The sequence below is a fragment of the Ischnura elegans genome, chromosome 4, assembly GCF_921293095.1.
Source record: "Ischnura elegans chromosome 4, ioIscEleg1.1, whole genome shotgun sequence".
Taxonomy (NCBI): Eukaryota; Metazoa; Arthropoda; class Insecta; order Odonata; family Coenagrionidae; genus Ischnura; species Ischnura elegans.
In genome coordinates this window covers 69,479,238-69,498,433 of record NC_060249.1, presented here as the reverse complement: position 1 = coordinate 69,498,433, position 19,196 = coordinate 69,479,238, and the positions used below count along the sequence as shown (strand labels likewise).

The window sequence follows — 19,196 nt, the reverse complement described above, 5'->3', positions numbered from 1 at the left end:
TAAGTTTAAGATGCTCTTCCTAGGTGTCTTATGCCTTTCTAGGAATTTTTATTGTTTATAGTGCCATTATTTTTGCGTAATCACCTCTTTCACTGCTGATCCATTCATCTTTGACTTGCTTAATTTATTTTGTCTGTCGTATACTGAGTACGGAGCCCATTTATCTTTAACGGCCTCCTACGAGGTAATAGGTCGAATCTATTGGGAGCATGATTACACACAAATTTTGAAAGACACTATCAGCAATAACTACAAAATAATTCTTTATAAGATTCATTCGAAGTACATACTATGAAAGCAAACGCAGTACTAAGGCCAGTATGGAACTGTGCAGATCTAAATAAAAACAATAACAACATCTTTTGAAAGGTGCAAGCCCTAACTCTAGAAAACTAGTTTTTGAATGAAATTATAATTTTAAGGAAATAAACATATAAAATTCTAAAATGAAAGTCATCAAGGCATTCCAAAATTAATTGTATAGGTTAATATTTTCATGGGGAATGTATCGGCCATGGGTGACCGAGACAATTATATTCATAATTTTACTTAAAGCCAAGAAATTAGTGGCAATTTCTTGCAGTGCTAAACTTCTCTTCTGCTTCATATGATATTCTGGGGAGCTCACTTCATAGAAACAACTTTATTCCTTGCAAAAATTAATGAAGGCTTCAACAGCGTTTCTCTTATAAACGGGCATGGCGTCAATATGTAATCATCTCCAAGGTCACATTGGCAAGGCTCGGAAAGCTAGGAACCCTTCACTGATTGGTAGAAATGCTTTAATACCTTTCGAGATACAATGGAAATTAGAACCAATCAAGATGAGATGAATTTGATGGAAACAAAGGGATTCAAGACAAGACTTTCACAGTCGTGACAGTTGACATGACATCATATCCATTTGAGAAAGATTGTTCAACGAGTCTTGACGAGAATTTGACAGTGTGAAACTGCCTTTATATGGCATATTATATAAATTGTATAAATTAAAAATTACATGGAGTGGAATAGTGAAATTTGAGCTGCTAATTAGCTAAAGTAAACAAATCCGGAGACTGGAAATTAGTGTTTTAAATTGGCATTTGGATTTCCTGTCTTCTGAATTTCATGGAGTGCTCAATTAACTTGAGGGAAGCTGTTTTCAAAATGTTATAAGAATATTAGAGGTATAGGGAACAACCCCATGTATCCCTCTTTCTCAGCATGTATTACTGCTTTTGAATTATACGTGGAGGGATGAGTTTTTGGCGTATGCACAAGTTTTCTTTGAGGTCGGCTTATAATATAGATTTAGTAATTTATCTCTACAATTTGTTTGCCTGTTCTATCACCAGCACTCTCAAGCAAGGTTCATAAGCACGCAAAGTTGACGGAACGTACAGAAAGCTGAAGAGCATCTAGCAAATCTCTATCTGCCTTTTATCCACATCCCGGCTATTCTATGTCCTGGATTGGCTGAATACCATTCAGAATTCCACCCATTCCATCAATTCTGCTCTATGCGTTTAGCAGAGCCCTCTGGTTAAAATCCATTCTACTCCCTATTAATGAATACCAAGTCAATTGAAAAAAAGGCAGCTGTAGGAGACATTTATTTTTTCCAACTTAAATTGGCATTTGGATTTTCCTTTTTAATGATTTATTTTTAATTTATGGAAAATGTCATCCTACAGCAATACTGCCTACAGTGTTGCAATAACAAATTGCTCATAAAATATAACAAAAAGAATTGGAACAATCAGTGAGAAAGTGTATAAGAAGTGATGCTATTGATTGCCAGAGAGGTAAAATAGAGCCAAGTTTGTGATGGCAATCGTGGGCGTAGAAAAGGTATCAATGCTGGAAGGAAGGGAGTTTAGAATTGAGAGGAGGCAGGAAAAAGTGAGCGTTAAATGAGTGACAATCTGGGAACTGGTATGTGGAACAGGAAATGAGTGCACATTAGGTGGGAGGGCTCTTGGAAATTTAGAAAATAAAGGAGTTCAGAACAGTCTGTGATGGAGTTGAGGATTTAGTAGATTAATTCAAGGTCACAAGGCATATCAAAGTGAGATCACTATTTAAAGAAAAATTAAAGAGGTAAAAGTGAAAATTCCAGGATTTTGTGAGTAATAAACATTCAGTTCATTCTTTACGGTCTTGAGGTAGTTCAGCAAACAATAGGGTGGTTTCCTATTATTTTTTTATTGCCTAAATCGAAAGGTTATTACTCCTGGAGTACGTATTTCACGCTTTTAGATTTTTAAATGACGATATCTATTTTTTGCGATTAAATGAAAAGTGAAAATTATCAAGAGCGCGAAAACGCGACGGGTAAGTATGAACGCCGGGAAAACTCCCGTGTGACGTCATTCTGGTTCCCGCTGCCACAAGTGAGGTGAGTGCTGATACGACGCAGGATACTAGCTGGTAGCGCTTGGCTTAAATAAGGATTATTAATACCTTATCAAACGAAGAAAACTTTCCGACCTTAGCCAGTTTTAATAGGTGATTATTAAGACATGTTTCCCTGAGCTCTGTGCCTCATGCATGCATTGGGAAACTCGGACGATGTAAAACTCCTTTCTACTCGTATAGAAACTAGGTCCCTGTGACGTCACGTGGAGTGGCATCGCATGGGCACCAATCTGGCCTTTTTCAAATGAGGATAAAATTGACCCTTGCCATTCGTCTAAACTGGGAATTCTAAAACCAAATAATTTGTATATTATGAATACACTAATGGTGAGTAAGGAATCGCAATCAATGCCTTTCGTTTTCTTTGATGAAGGAAACTACCCTATTGAGGTCCTTGGTATTCATAGAAATATTCACAGATCTTCAAAATCCAAACTTCAGGTAGCATGTGAGCCTGTAATGGGAAAATGAAATCCTATAATTCACGTCGTAATTCCTCATTTGGAGATCTATGTATGTCTGCGTCTATGTACCACTTACTGTTTTTCTTAGTAGTGAAGTATAAGCTGCCATCTGATCCGACAAGTCCACTGATGATTTGGCATAAATGTAGTCGAATGCTACTTTTGGTTTTGTAACCTTATCGTCATTTCTTTGAGCAACCTCAACAGTTTTTTGAGAATTCTTTGTGAAAACTTAATAACTTTTGGGTAACAGACGTCTCTGCATTCACTAAAATGAAAAGGGTCCAAATATATGAGTGAAAGAAAAAATAATTTGGCGCAGTGGGTGAATTCATCTAAAAATCAGTGTTAGGGAATGTGTTAGTGGCAGTGGTGTTAATACCATTTTATCCATGCTATGTAGTCCTTCTTGTCCAAGTTCTTTTAGGAATAAGGTTTTTAATCGTGTATTTTCAACCACAGTGTGTACATATTAATGAGAAGTATGTTATGAAACTGAAAATGAGAATTATTCAAGTCTTAAAGGTATAAATTACAATATTGTAAAACTATTACTTATACACCTTGACCACCATGGTATCTACGTTGATTTTTCCTGAAGTGCGAACATTTTTTTTTAATCAGTTGCATAGTATTGGTTTGTGATATTCAGAAATATCATCGCAATTGAATCTAAAATAAACGTTTTTTCTCTTTTGAAGTGCTGTGGTCTTAATGGACACTTTGATCATGATTCATGCCTAAAAAATCGGTCCTGGTCCCCAGTGAGGTCACAAATCCACTGGTATTTAGGTGCAATTTGGCAGGTCAATATGACTGGCATGGCTTTCATTGCTGGTATCTGTAACTGGTGGTCAATGTGTTAAAATTCATCTATGAAGGTGCTCGTGTATTTTCTAAAGTGATACTTGTCTTGTGGCATACTTATTGATGAAAATTAATCTTTCTTTACTAGCTGTGTGTGAGAAGTGTGGTGCAATGGGCGTAAGGCATGCATTTTACACAAAGGAGAGGAGATTTTGCAGTTTGGCTTGTGCAAGAGGTGACAGTGAAAGTGCCAAGACAGAAGTACCCGTCCAAAAAACAGCTGTTATTCCCAAGGTATGCTGCAATTGGATGAATTTGGTAATTAAATGATAATGCTATTATTATAGGATCACAATCTTAGGATTGATATACTGCAGCCCTCCATTTCTCCATTCCCAACCTAGTTCCATCATTTCCTTGATTCTTTCTCTGTTGTGTTTTGTGATGGCTACTTAGCCTTGGATTCCACTCATCAGGCATAAGGTTGCCAAAGGGAGAGCAATGAAACAGTATTTGGAAGTCGAAAGAATTTGCGTTTATTTTTTGTTGCTCTACTCTGCATGGAGATGTACCTTTGGGGACTTGAGGCTGTAGGGCACAGGTGATGAGAGCCGGTGGTGGGTATGGACTTTGGAAAATGTGCTAGTCTGTGGAGGGAGCGGAAGCATTGAGTGTCAAAGAAGTCCCTGCGGGTGGCAGAAGCTTTGGGGGGTGCATCAGTCCCCAGAGATGGTATCCAGGCCAAAGTAGTCATCAAATGATGGCAAAGTACAGTTGAGGACCTCAAATTCATAATCCAGAAACCCGGAAAACCAGACATCCGGAACATTTGAAAATTCCTGTGTGTAGTATTTCGACTTGAGACTTTGTGGCACCACTCTCCGAACCTTATTCTAGGACGAGTAAAAAGTTAGCTTACACTATGAACATTTGCTAACAACCTAGGCAGGGACACTTAGGGATCTCAAATATCGAGCTCAAGAGCCTGAACGCACTTATAAATCAATTAATTAACAAAATATACCATCAAGAACAGAAATCCAGAAACCCTTTGGTCCCAAGCTTTCCGGATTTGAGGTCCTCAACTGTACTTGCCAGGAGTCAAATTTTGTGCCTTGTATGAGCAACTTAGCAAGGGTGCGGTGCGAGAGGATGGGTGGGAAAGCATGAGTGGGGGTGGTATGCCTTCTTTCCTTAAAACTATTCTCAGAAATGATGCCTTTTGAGAAAGGAGTGCTAGAGTCTAAAGAACATGTCCGAATTTCAAGAAATGCTCCTCAGACACATGCACGGATGAAATGGCAAGGGATTCAAAGGGGGGTGAGCCCAGGGTAGGAAAAGTTGCATCATGCCTCTTTTCCTGCCATGAGATGTAATACTCTGCTCCCCATGTCTTGTGTCTTTTATTTGTTCCAAGTGTTGTCTCTAGGTCTTCCTTGGGAAGCTTTTCCTTCAGTGTTTCTCTCCATTATATTCCTCACTTAATTGCTAAATCGCATGCTTTGGCCTATCCACTGGGCCCTACTTAAGCATTTATTGCTCACCATATCCATCTATTTGATCTCAAGCACCTGCTGTCTGCGCTAGGTCTTGAAAGCTTCTCATCTCTTCTTATCAGCTTTTCTAATTTTTCAAGTTTGTGATCCAATGAGTGGTATTGTTCTCACAAATGCTTTCACTTAATGTTTTGGTGTCTTCATTCATATTCTCTTGGAGCAGGGTAATACCTCTTTACCATCAATGCCATCGAAGCATGGGCTTTATGTACAATGCTTTCTATCTGTTGTACTTCTTCTAACCCAAGGTATGGAGCCCTTGAAGTACATAAATGATCCTAATTGCTCCAAAATATCTCCTTTGAGGAGAGCCACCGCATTTTCTCTCTTACTTGATTTTATTTTTATTAATTTAGTGTCGTATTCCTGAAATACTTATTCAATTACATTCATTGAGCTATCTTTGCTTCTTGATACAATAGATATATACTCAGAAAATCTTAGCGTGTGGATTTGAATCTGTGCTAAGTGGTTCGAATTGTAAATCTAGCTAGACAAAATTATTTTTCTAGTTAACTTTGAGCTTTGTTGTGTAAATATGAAATAGCCAACTTAATACATAAACCCAAAATAACACTAGCAAAGGTTTTTTATGTGTTAGATTTTATAATAAAAAAATTGAAATTTAATTTTAAAATTCCATGGTAAACAGCACTTTTAAAAAATGTAGAAAAATAGACTTTGATATCCTGAATATAGCACTTGAGTCCTCTTATTCACCTTTTCATATACATTCTGTAAGGCCCTACAGGAGCAGGGTCCTTCGAGGGGTCATCAGGGAACCAATTAATTTCCCAACTCAAGTTTTAGCTACTCTCGGTTTATTTGGCCGTTCAGTACAATATCCCAACCAAGACTTCTCGTCTCCGCTCCCAGCCACGCTTTAGTCCGTCGGCGCCTTCCTGATCTCACCCAAGCACGTTCTTCCCCACCTCTTACCTGATAAGTGGCCGAGATGCGTGAGAATCTACATCAGCATTCCGTAGGTGGCCAACGGAAGGTGGTGGAAAGTGATAGCGATGGTAGGGGGCCTTACAATACTGCAATTAAATTTTGTTGTTCTCAGTACACTTGTTACCACTCATCAAATTAAAAATACATTCACACAAATATCTATATTTGGCATATTATTATTACAGAAAAATCCTGATTATCCAGCTGCATATTACCTGTGTTGCACATTATCTGTGAATGAATTTCACACTCCTTCGATGATTTCCACAATCTTAATAAAAAATAAAATCGGATGCAAAAATACCTTGATCATTGCATTTTAATGCACAACTACACTGGGCTTATTATTTCCATAAAAATTCTCTTTGTGAAACAGAATTATTTTATTTAGTTGCTCCAAAAGAATGTTTCAAGTTTACTTGGACATTTTTACTTTATTTTTATTTACTTGGAAAGTGGTCATCTTGAGTTATCCTGTGAGACTATTGAAATTACAAACTTATGATGCATACTTTTGTCATAGTTTGGATTGCATTGATAAATATGCTCTCTGCCATGCTATGTTCCATGGTCTGTTGGTAATAGTGGTCCATTTAAAATTTAGCAAGTGTAATCTCTCTTGAGAGGTAGAGGAATCATTGGGATTTGGAGGAGAAGCGGTGTAAAAGATAAGGTTCTCCTATGCATTATAAATACTGATAGTGCCACTTACGTATCAATTTGTGACCTGGGTGCAATTATATATAATCCAAACTTCTGGTATCTTAAATCCAGGTTGAATTATTTACTTAACATGTCTAATGTTCTGCCAATTTCTTCGTTTTCTTTTGTAGGTGGAGCTCAGCATACCAAAACCTCCTAGTCCAGCGGTGGTGATCAAGAAAGAAGAGGTCCCAGAGACACCCTCACCAGTGGCTCAAGAGACTCCTGTTGTTGCAGCGAGAGCTCGAAGAAAAACTTCAGTATCTCCCTATCAGGATTTGGATGAAGAGCAGGAGTTGTCACCACCATTGGGGAAACGTGGAAGATCGTCAGAGTTAGCTAATACTTACGAGTGGAAGAATCAACTTTCTGAGAGTGGATTCATAGCTGCACCTGTTTCATGTTTTAAACATGTAAGTATGGTTTCATAAGTCCTCCAATATTGAGCCATTTATCAATATGTCTGTTTAAGATTTTGATCTGCAACAGAATTTTCCTTCTATGTTCTTTTTCTAAATCTGTTGAGTTCTTAGTTCATACTGCTATGGCGGAACATCTAATTCGGTAAAAATTTTCAATGTGTATCATTCAGGATTTAGAAAGCACTTAAGTTCACCAACAGCTTTATCAAAGGTAACTGGTTACATACGCTTATCCATTAATGAAAAGGTTACCGTTTTGGTACAATTTGATCTTTGTAAGGCCTTTGATTCAGTGGACAAAGCCTTGCTTCTAGAATCATGAGATAACTTAATTTTTCCTATTCTTCCCTTTGCTGGCATCACTCTGATCTATGAAATTGCCAGCAAGCAGTTAAAAGATGAATATAGTAAAATAAAGCTTTTAAAGCCATGTTGAATAAAAACTTTTGGGCTATGTCGCCGCGTCAATTTTTGGGTGGCCCAGGCGTTTCCCAACCAATGCTGGTTGCTTTCTCAAGGGATTTTGAAGAGGTGGGAATTTAAATTCTTATATATAGGTATCCGTCTCAGGTGGTGGGGGGAGAGGAGCGGGAGGTTGGAGGAGTAGGCTCATAATCAACAACCTATTCCTCCAACCTCCCAAAGTTAGTAAATACAAGGTAATAAGGCTATAAGTCTGGAAGTCCATTATATTTTACGCTAAAATTTCGTTTAAAAATTGCTTGGGTACAGAACAAATGGAGGAATTCATTTCAAAGTATAAAAACATTTTAGTATGCAATAAAATATATCACTGAAAAACCTTTTGAAAATATAACCACTTCGCAATGGATTCCTTCGGTGAGGATGGTCATAAATGAGTGGGAGGGTCGGGCTTAATTGCTGAAGAGTGGCCCTAAGGACTTGATAAGCTGGGTCTCAGGCCGGGCCTGAATGCATCCGACAATTGCTACCTCAGCAGTCACTTCCCTACCCTTGCGTCGGGCAGAGCTGACGTCCTGTCGTCTGCATTGAAAAATCCACAACAGCTATACCCGACATCAGGTGTTATGCATTTGAAAATGCCCGTCAGCTCCACGCAAAATCAGGCACGAAAGGGTTAATGCCCAAACTGAAAATATATCGATCCGAATTATAAAAATGTTTTACTTCCCTGAATACTGCACCATTCAGTTTCAACATTCTTATCGTATTTCTTCTTGTAAACTATGGAATTCCTTGTCTGTGAACTTTAAATTCTCCAAGAATGTTTCACAGTACAAAAGAACCATGATGGACTTTTTGTCCTTGTGACCTTATCTCTTCAAAATGTGAAAACTTTGAAAATCTTTGACGAAAAACCTAATATGCTTTTATGACTTCTGTCCGTTTGTTTTTGCTGTTAACCCTTAACCTGCTCCCATCATCTATAAGCGATTGCCTTAGCAGACTGCTCCCATCGTCTATTGACGATTTGAACTATTCTTCTACTCTCCCAGTCTGTGTGTGCTTAGAAGTTCTTCCTTTGACAAGTAGATGTCATGCGGACATCTTTTAGACCTCTTTTTATTTTTATTGCTCTAAATATTTTTGGAACATTTTTTCCTTAAGTAAAAAGTTATAATTAATAAAACTATGCAAAAACGAAAAAAAATATTATTATTATTTTTTTTTTTTGCACCTCTGGGGAGCTCTATTTCAGCTTATTTGTGCAGTTAAAGGGTTAAGGGTAACATTTTACCGTTTTTTCCTTTTTAACAAATTACTTCCCATCGTGGTATTTATATTTAATGTATGTTCTTAGGAACAGAACCCTAGAGCAATAAAACATATTTCTATCTTCACTGTCGCTCTCCTCTGTCATTTAATTGACTCGATGCTTCTCTCACCTCTGCTTCGTGCATTCAGATTAAAGAAAAAATTACAAAATACTGCGATTTAACGAAAAATAAGTTAGAGAAGGATACAGATATTCGACGAATGAATCACGTGTGTATTGATATATTTTTCACACACAAGATGGCACTCTAGTTACTCGGTGGATTTATGCAGCTGAATTGGTAATCGAAGATTAGGAATTTTGCTTTTGCTAAGAATAGGGTGGTTTCCTATTATTTTTTTATTGCCTAAATCGAAAGATTATTACTCCTGGAGTACGTATCTCACGCTTTTAGATTTTTAAATGACGATATCTATTTTTCGCGATTAAATGAAAAGTGAAAATTTTCAAGGGCGCGAAAACGCGACGTGTAAGTATGAATGCTGGGAAATCTCTCCGTGTGACGTTTTTCTGGTTCCTGCTGCCGCCATGTGAGGTGACCTTGAGGCGAGGCTTAGCGCTGGTACGACGCAGGCTGCTAGCGGGTAGCTGAGTACCCTGCTGGCTGGTAGCGCGTGGCTTAAATAAGGATTATTAATACCTTATCAAATGAAGAAAACTATCCGACCTTAGCCAGTTTTAATAAGTGATTATTAAGACATGTTTCCCTGAGCTCTGCGCCTCATGCATGCATTGATAACCTCAGACGATGTATAACTCCTATCTTCTCGTATAGAAACTAGGTCCCTGTGACGTCACGTGGAGTAGCATCGCATGGGCACCTATCTGGCCCTTTTCAAATGAGGTTAAAAATGGACCATAGCCATTCGTCTAAACCGGTATTTCTAAAACGAAATAATTTGTATATTATGAATACAGTAATGGTGGGTAACGAATCGCAATCAATGACTTTCGTTTTCTTTGATGAAGGAAACTACCCTATTGTCACTTTACCGGAGGTGGAGCAAATAATAGCCAATGAACATATTGCCCACACTTGTATAAGAACAGGATTGGTGTGGCAACAGAGACATTTCCTCGCCTCGTAAGACTTTTTTTATCATTCAATGTAATGTCTTTATTATCTACAATAAAAAAGTCTGCTATGCATGCATAATGATGTGATTAAAAATGCCTTTGTTTCTAAAAAAGTTCCATTTTTAGTATTACACTCATGATGTCGTTGAAATTATACCCTGTGTGTATCCATGGAACTGCAATAAAAATGATTTAAACTAAAATTGGTAATATAAGAATAGATATTAACTTGATATTATTTCACAAAAAATATAACGCAGATATCATGCTGATGTCGCTTAAGTAAAACAAAACCAAGCTGCAAGAAACTGTGACTAATGCAATACCCATGGGTAATATGTGCAACAAAGAAATGGAAAAGCATACGCATCTAATGGACCCTAAGGCCAACAAAACTTATAAGTATGAATTTATTGATTAAACATTCCCAATAATGACAGCGAAATATAAAAATGAATGCAGAATTTTTTAAATTAAATATGTAAACTAAAAGCTTTTTACATGTGTCATCACTAACAGCGCATTACCTGCCTCTAGAAAGCATCATTGCAAGAAATACCCCATACTGCAAGGGTTTTGTCGGGGAGTAGGTTATAAAAGAGTTCAGTTTTGTCTGCGTACTGCATTGCATCACCCGGATAATACATCTTAAGGTACTCCGCTAGGATCGTAGTCCTTTCTTTACGGCTTCTAGTTTACACCATAGGCATCTGCAGGAATTGTGAAGGGAGATAATGCTTTTATGATTTTAATTAGTATAACCAACCTTCCGAGCTCTTGAAGTTCTCGATTCTCAATCTATCACTGAAATATTCCACTTTAGCCTATGCCACTTAGGCATAAAGCCCCTTTCTCAGGAGTTCCTGCAAATTCAAGTGGGCAAAACCACCCGAACAAAGCTCCCTCTAACTCTTCATGTTCTGCATTCCTCGGGCGCTTTTGCTGTGATGGTGTGCCCTCCAGCACCACGGTAGACCTAATCTTCTCCTTATTTTTTTTTTAATTGTGAAGAGCGAAGAGGAAGGTATATTAATTACGCCACTTTGGTGTTGCTCTACTATTTTCATTTTCTTGCTCAGATGTGTTTTGCATTTTTTGGCCATGGTGTCTACCTTCAAAGCTCTCTATTCAAGCAACTGACGGACATGCAGGTATGCTGTCTACTGCTTTGCAAATGTAGCACATGAAGCAAATATTCATATATTTCTTGAAAGAATCGATATATAATTCGATAACACTTTGTGAATTTCTTTTACAACTCCTTATGATGGCCTCCTTGGCAGGTCATAATATTACGGCCTCTAGGTCTTAGATAGCGGCTGGCTTATGGCATTTCGCTCATAGGTGAATTGCTCAAAGCCACACATATGTCTCGAGGCCGTAGTTATGGTCAATTTCCACTTATAGCCAGGCCATATGAATTGTGGAATAACCCTGCTACTGTGGTGAAGAGGCTATGACCGTTAGCAAAAGGCAAACATTGCATTGTTTTTCAGTTTAAAGATCCAATCTCGCATTCCTATGTTAATATAATTTTCCGGCACTTAACATTGTAAATAACATTTACCCTTCACCAATGTGAGGTATGTAATTCATAACTGAAGTTCTGAAGCACACTAATCTAAATCTATCTCATTTAATATTTTGTTCGTTCGATGAAGCAATGAACATTGGTGAGATTTATATTGTGTCTTGAAGCGAAAAAATATTCCCTCGAGGAAAATTTCTTCCTTGTCTAAACAATAGCCTCACCCCACCAACCTATCTAATGACAATATGATCTCCTTTGGAGGTGGGAGCCTTTAGCACCAACTCAGGCCAGTAAGGAAAGTTTGACGAGGTATGGCCATTAAAAATTCATAACTCCCTTTGTATTCGTGATAAAGCTACAATTCTTTCACAAAAAATAAATTTGTTGTTTTACCCAAATTCCACGCACAGCATATATGGACCTATATCGTATGATACTACTGTTAGTAGGCGACTTCCACTTGACAAAAATAGGAAGTTTAGGCCCTAAGATGCTTAACTGAATATGTATAACCATTCTCGTGTCATTTTATATCTCATGTCAGGGGAAATACATTTTCCTCTCGCAGTATTTCCTCTAGAAAATGGCAAAGGAGGCTATATTAGCCATTTTTCACTTAGTCACTTACTCTTTCAGCTCCACCAGCAAGTGTTGATCTGGCTATTTCCCTATATCTTACCCTAGTATTCAGAAAGTTGGTGGTGAAAATTATCTGAATAGTTGATAAATGGACGAGATAATCAAAGAAGGCGATGAAGTCCTTTACAGCACTTTGGAAGGCTTTCAGCTCTAATGTTAATATTTGTTGACCTAGTTTTTTCATATTCTGTACCTTTCTAATAGCTAACAGGTTTATTCTTGCTGACATTTGTGATGTAATGGACTCATGAAATGTTTTTTTATTTTATTTTTGAAGGCACCCAGTTCTGACTGTTGGGACAGTATTATTGTTGGCATGAAGGTGGAAGTGGAGAACACTGATGGTGATGAGTTCTCTGAATCATTTCCCGACTCTTTCTGGGTTGCAACTGTATTAAAGATTTCAGGTAAGAATCCATGAATAAGGTTAAATTTCTATGTTATTTCAAAGGTGGGGGTATTCAACATTGGAATTCTTGGCCCTAAGTACAGTAAACTCCTGATTATTCACATGCGGATCATGAGTTTCACACTCCTTCAATGCTTTCCTCAATCCGAAAAATAATATTTGAGGCTTATTAGGCATTTAGAATTGCCTTCGTGAAAGGGAATTGTTTTCTTTATTTGCTGACAAGGAATGTTTTAAGTTTACTTGGACTTCTTCTCTAGTTTTGCGGAAGACTATGAACAGGGAAAAAAAACTTGATTCATCTTAGAAGAATACTTCAATGGTTAACAAATCATAAATTAAGAAAAATATTATTTACGATCTTGAAATGTAGCTTTCGTATTGCCGTGGCCTTGCATGCAATTGAATACATTCCAAAGGAAGGAAGCATTTTGTTGCTCCCAGGCATGTTAAACCAGTCAAGGTCAAACTGGAAAGGGAGGGAATAGTAGAAGGGAAGGCATAGGGTGAAGGAAAAGCAGTAGCAAAGAAAGTAGATATTGCATGAATCACAGCCAAGCACTTGCCTGCATAGACAGTTTCTTGGAGTATATGGACCATTGAAACCTTGACAGGAGACTTGATGCTGCTCCAACATCAGTGATAAATGAAGTAAGTTTCGTCAAAAATGTTCAAAAATGTCCCTCCTTCTTGAAAAAGGCACCCATAAAATGCCATTGATAAGTCATGGCAACAAGTTGTCCTCGGCAGGTTGCAAAAAATAGTAACATCTGAAAGCAGCCTTAGGTATTTCTTAGAACTATCTGTCATTCAAGTAATCATAATTGTTTTGGAATTTGGAGAAATCCTCTTATTTTCATGTGAGAGGGCTGCTCCCAAGGTCATTTTACAGGGTTTGTATTGGTGAGGGAAATTTAAATCGGGACTGTAAATCAGGAAAATGTCAAGAATGTAAGGTCTGGGGTACTTAGAGAGACAGCACATAGGTGAAAATAGTAGTTGAATGTGTAGAGCATTTGTGAGTTTGAATAGCAAAGTGGGCTTTTTGTTTTGTTTTTCTTCAGACAAAAGGAGAAAATAAAGCAAAGGCAAGGTTGTTGGTACACAATTTGGCTGACCTGAAGGCCAAGAGGCTATGTTAGTGACTGAGTAGCCTTAAAAAATTAGTGCATAGGAGTACCAGATTCAGCTATGGCAAGCTTAAGATAAGTTTCCTTTTTTGTGATGATTAGAGTGATTTTTAATTGTATCAGATTTTTAAGCAAAGACTGCTTGGATTTTTTTCTTTTTAATTTTGACTGGAGTAAGTTACACCCCTGGTATAAATGTTTCTTGTTGCATTTTTCTACGTAGTCCCTATGTTTATACATGTTGCTTACTTTAAATATAAAGACAGGGGAAAAAAATGGCCTGGAAATGAGGGAAAAGTGAGGGAAATCGAAAGGGGGAAGTTGGTGTGTACCCTGTTATATTGTCAATGTGTATATAGAAATTGCTACTTGCCCTGAGTTATTTAATTAAAGATGCTGCATGTGTGGCTAAGAAAAAAGGGCTGTTCCCAAGGTTAACTCATAGGGGGCCAAGAGTATACTGACCTTGGCTGTCTGGATGATCTATGCACCTTTGAGTGAGGGAATTGGAAGTTTAGCTGTGCAGCATTGGAGTCGCTACCTACCTGTGAGAGGAATACAGGTCAATGGTTTACAATGTTTGACAAAATTTTCTAAACCCTGTAGGCACAAATTTTCTAGGATTGCAAATTTCAAAATTCCAGCAGTTCAAAATTGACTTTAATTATGATATATTTTTATCCATTCAGGTTATCAAGTTCTGTTAAGGTATGAAGGCTTTGGTCAAAATGATAGTAAAGACTTCTGGGTCAGCCTGTGTTCATCTACTGTTCATCCAGTGGGCTGGTGTGCAGAAAGAGGAAAACCTTTAATCCCTCCAAAGAGTAAGTCAATTGAGAGATTAAAATATCCATTTTTTTATTTATTTAAGGAAAGGGATAGGAAATGCAAATGATTGCTGGTCTGTTTTAATATTGTAGCCATGAGTATTTACTTATCTAATTTTTCCCTTAGTGGGTAGTAATTTTTCATTGCAAATTGGTGTGTAAAATGACTCTGGTGATATTCATTAAGCCACGTTTAAGGTATAATTACTAATTTAGTACTTTACTTTGGGGAATGTCCTGGTAATTGCAATCATAATTTCACTTTGTAATGATCCATTAGACTTACTTCTTACAATACAGGTTTTTATCTAATTGATATCCTGGAACAAAATGCTTGAAAATTACATAAAGTAAGAGGGATGATGCTAGTGGTTAATCATGAATCTAGTTGTCATGTGGTCTATCACTATGTTGAGACCACAGGGGTAGCCAAGGGACAAAAGATTGACATCTCTAGCCTTGTGCTATTTTCATGGTCCACGAAAACATAACCATCAAGGGACTTTCATAATTTATTGTATTATACATATTATTATAATTTGCTACAGAATGCTGTCAATTTTTGGCAGTAAATGGTATTTACATAGCTTAAATTAGCATTTTACATTGCAGTGTTCATTACTTTATCCTCGATTTTTAGTTTTGGCACTGGAAGTAACATTTATTAATGATTTGTTGTCTTGTTTTAATTTGGTTGGAAGTAAAATACTCGCGTATTTTACTTCCAACTTTACTTACAATCGCTGAGTTTCAGTTAGAACAACATGAAGGTGTCAAAGGAACATCAATGGTTCAGTCAAGCACATTTTAATTAACAAATGAAAAATACTACTAAGAAAACACATTCATATAAATGTAGGATCAAAATTCATGGCAAATATGTCCTACAAGTCATATTATTGAGGCTTGATCATTTATAAATGTTTCCAACCTCATTTGCTTTTCTCCATGAATGAAACAATGGCAAAGGGAAGGAGTACTGATAGATTTATCTGATTCAAACCACAGTTCCTTTTATTAATTTAAACGTTGGGAAAAAGATAGGTAAATACTACCATTATGTGCCAGCATCCTCGTGAATTCCTCCATAAGTACCGAATTATTAATGCGCACAAATGCTAAATTACTTCTGGTGAAAATATTTTTTTGCTCTAAGGGCCAGTTTCACCAACGAGGATAATTGAATTAACTCGGATAATATTCTCAAAAACCGAGATATTACAACAATCGTGTTTCACCAGATGCATTAACTCGGTTTTGGGCTGTTATCTCGGTTTATACTTTTACTGACGATATTCCGCAGTTCAAAGCTTATTATCCGAGTTAATCTGAGGGCAGATGGCATGGCGCGCATGCAGCTTCATTAGCTCTCGGAAAATACGAATGACAGCGATGAAGAATATCGACATTCTATTCGGAGACCCCGTTCATTATGGATAAATGAGCGTGCAGATTATTTTAATATATATGGTGAAGTACATTTATTTACTCATCCCAAAATGGCATATGAAACTGCAAAGGCAGTTCTCGCTCTCATTGAAGAAGACGAATTTTACTAACAAGGGGAAGTGGAGGTTTCCAATGCCGTATATTTTATAGCATTCGGAATGGCGAACACATCTATAAACTGGTGGTGATTCTAATGAATGGGCCTTTGTTTGGCTGTGATTAATTAATTTTCATGCGGTACTTTTAACAAGCCTTATTCAATAATGATTTATAATGCTAAAATAGCGCGGTATATCATATCTCAGGTGGTTGGTGTAGTGGTACCGTCGTCGACTCTCACCCAGGGGACCAGGGTTCGATCCTTCGCCGTGGCAACTTTTGCATAGCTTTTTTTTTCGTCTTCGTTTTGATCATACGGCGACAAGTATATGAATAATTTTAATTGTAGCAAGCATAGACATGAGGAAAATTTTTTATCATCATAATGGGGTACGTGATCTCCCCTTGTCAAAGAAATTTCACGTTTCTTTCTCTTAAACTTGAGCTTTCCCATGCCTATGCTCCCCTTGAGCCAATATTTCCGACAACTCTTGCCAAAATATGTTCGTATTCATAAAGGTCATAAGCCTTTCTTTGAATTTTCTTACATATATATACAAAAACCTTTTATCTCTGTCCTCTTCCTGAATTAATACCTATGTAACAGCATCGTTATCTTCGAAATCGCAATTTTACCAATGTGAGACGTAATTAATTATTGTAGCACAAAATAACCAAGAACTGTGTTTGTTTAAATGTGGGAGTCTCGGTAAATTAAAAATTTTCATTTTTAAATAACGATGCATTAAACAAAGGTGCTTACAAGTTTTTTTACCGCAATATTCTCGCATTCCTTGCTCTTGCTAAACGCGGTTCCCCTATTTGTTTTTTATTTATTTTTTACTACCCGTGCGTGGTATTTCGTAAGGCAAATTAATAAATCCTTACACGAAAACTTAATATTTGAGCTTTTCGAACTCTCATTGTCTATATTAATACTGTTGCTGTTCATTTTATCACTCTGTACTTGATTGTACACTTACCGCCTTATTAAAGCTGATTCCATGTCATACGGTTGCTTACCGTCGTTTGTTTTTCCCACGTCAGAGTTATGAAAAACGTACAAGCCAAATCATTTATTCTGATTATCTCGGTTTTTGAAAACTAGGATAAAACGTCGTTGGTGAAACACGGCCCTCACATTTCTGAGATAATGATTTTAACCGAGTTTTTGAAAACTGAGATAATAGAGAATATTATCCGTGTTGATGAAACTGGGCCTAAGATGATGAAAATATGAATTTTTTTGTGATGATCACGAGCAGTATTTGAAAGCACCCTCACACTTGGTCACATTTTGAAGAATGTCATTTTGGCCTTGAATAAAAGCATTTTTCTCCACTTAGGTCCACTCATACTTCTAATTTGCACTGGTCGCAAGTACGAGCTATACAATGGCGTTAACACAAACTTAAATTTCTTTTAAGATCCACTACACCATCATAGCATGTCACAATTTCAATAGCATTTGAGAAATGGTATCATGGAGATTGTGAAGGATTTAGTGTTAACTCGAATTGGTATAAAATTTTAAATCTCTTTTCTTTAATGCTATCATTTTTGTTGCAGCCATTCATGATAAGTACAAAGACTGGAAGGAATTCTTGGTGAAGAGACTAACTGGAGCAAGAACGTTGCCTTCAAATATCTATAGTAAATGGCATGAAAGTCTCAAATCAAGGTTTAGGTACGTACTACTCCATTTTGTGAATTTTTAATGCATTTTAAATGTCTTATATTTGGAAATGGTGTTTCAAATAAATATCAAATTGTATATCTCTGTCTTTCAGATGCGGTATTAATTTAGAAGTAGTTGACAAGAATAGAATATCTCATGTTAAAGTTGCAACTGTACGTAAAATTATAGGAAAAAGATTACATGTAAAATATTTTGATTCAGCTCCAGATGATGGTAAGTAAGCAAGTATTCATAGTACTAGTGATTAAACAGATTGCCTTATTGCTAAGATTTAGCTGCCAGATTTAAATGCCTAGTTGCCCTTTACTGCTAGATAGAATCCCAGGCGTTAAATTTTACGAGCCCATGAGGACATACCAGGCACCGAGTGAAACCCTTTTTGATGACTGTAATGGCACACAAGGCATTTGAAGATTAAATTTATATTAAATCATGGAAGAAGATATTGCATTTATGGGATTTAAGTGCTGTTGTCATTCAGTAGGTATCTTGCCCTTTTGTTTTTCAAAATAACCTACGACTTTTATATCTACCCGTATTTTCTTTCAATAGGCTTAGAACCTGTATCTGTGATATAGAAATGAATTGTACTGCCAACTAACCCAGCCAACAATTCTGAATATTTAAGGAGACATATTTTGTCTGGGAATATTTAAAGAGTTTTTGAGAATTCTGAAACAAATATTTGTCTCTACCATGGATTGGGTAGTGTTAACTTTTATTATTTTTATTTTATTTTTATTTTAAAGAAACAGAACCACATACAGCACATAATTACCATTTTATAGTGGCCAGGTAAAAATACATAAATTAGAGGGCGAAGATGCAATATAACAAGCAGAAAACAATAATTACATTTGCAAAAACAAAAGGACAACAAGAATCTGCAGGTACAGACTACTTTGGTGACATAGGATAGGGAAAGGCTTATAAAGGATTTCAATGGAAGTGCAAAGGGGTCGATGTGTGGAGGGAGTGAGTTAAACACAGAAGTAATGCGGTAGAAAAACAAACGTTTAGTGAGTGAAAGTCTAGGAATGGGCATGTGGATTAGGGGATGAGAACAGGTAGGGCGGGGTGGAACTTTAAAATTGATAAAAGAGAGCAATGCAGGGCAGTTGGTGGTGGAATTGAGAATCTTATAAATAAGTTATAAATCAGCTGTGAGCCTATGGGTAGTGAGATTAGGGATGAAGAGGGAGAAGAGAATAGCATTAGTGGACATGTTGCGTAAATACGGTATTCTATTTTTTACTATTTTGGCAAAGAAAT

General features: G+C 36.9%; 1 protein-coding gene across 1 annotated transcript in view; it reads left to right on the top strand.

Annotated features, from left to right (window-relative positions):
* Nucleotides 1–19,196, top strand: part of LOC124157654 (polycomb protein Sfmbt-like) — a 42,275-nt gene that overhangs the window by 4,332 nt on the left and 18,747 nt on the right. Inside the window, exons 4-9 of the mRNA XM_046532576.1 lie at nt 3,820–3,965; nt 7,015–7,296; nt 12,589–12,718; nt 14,540–14,674; nt 17,795–17,912; nt 18,016–18,137. Coding sequence (XP_046388532.1) covers nt 3,820–3,965; nt 7,015–7,296; nt 12,589–12,718; nt 14,540–14,674; nt 17,795–17,912; nt 18,016–18,137 — 933 coding nt within the window. The remainder of the gene's footprint in view (nt 1–3,819; nt 3,966–7,014; nt 7,297–12,588; nt 12,719–14,539; nt 14,675–17,794; nt 17,913–18,015; nt 18,138–19,196) is intronic.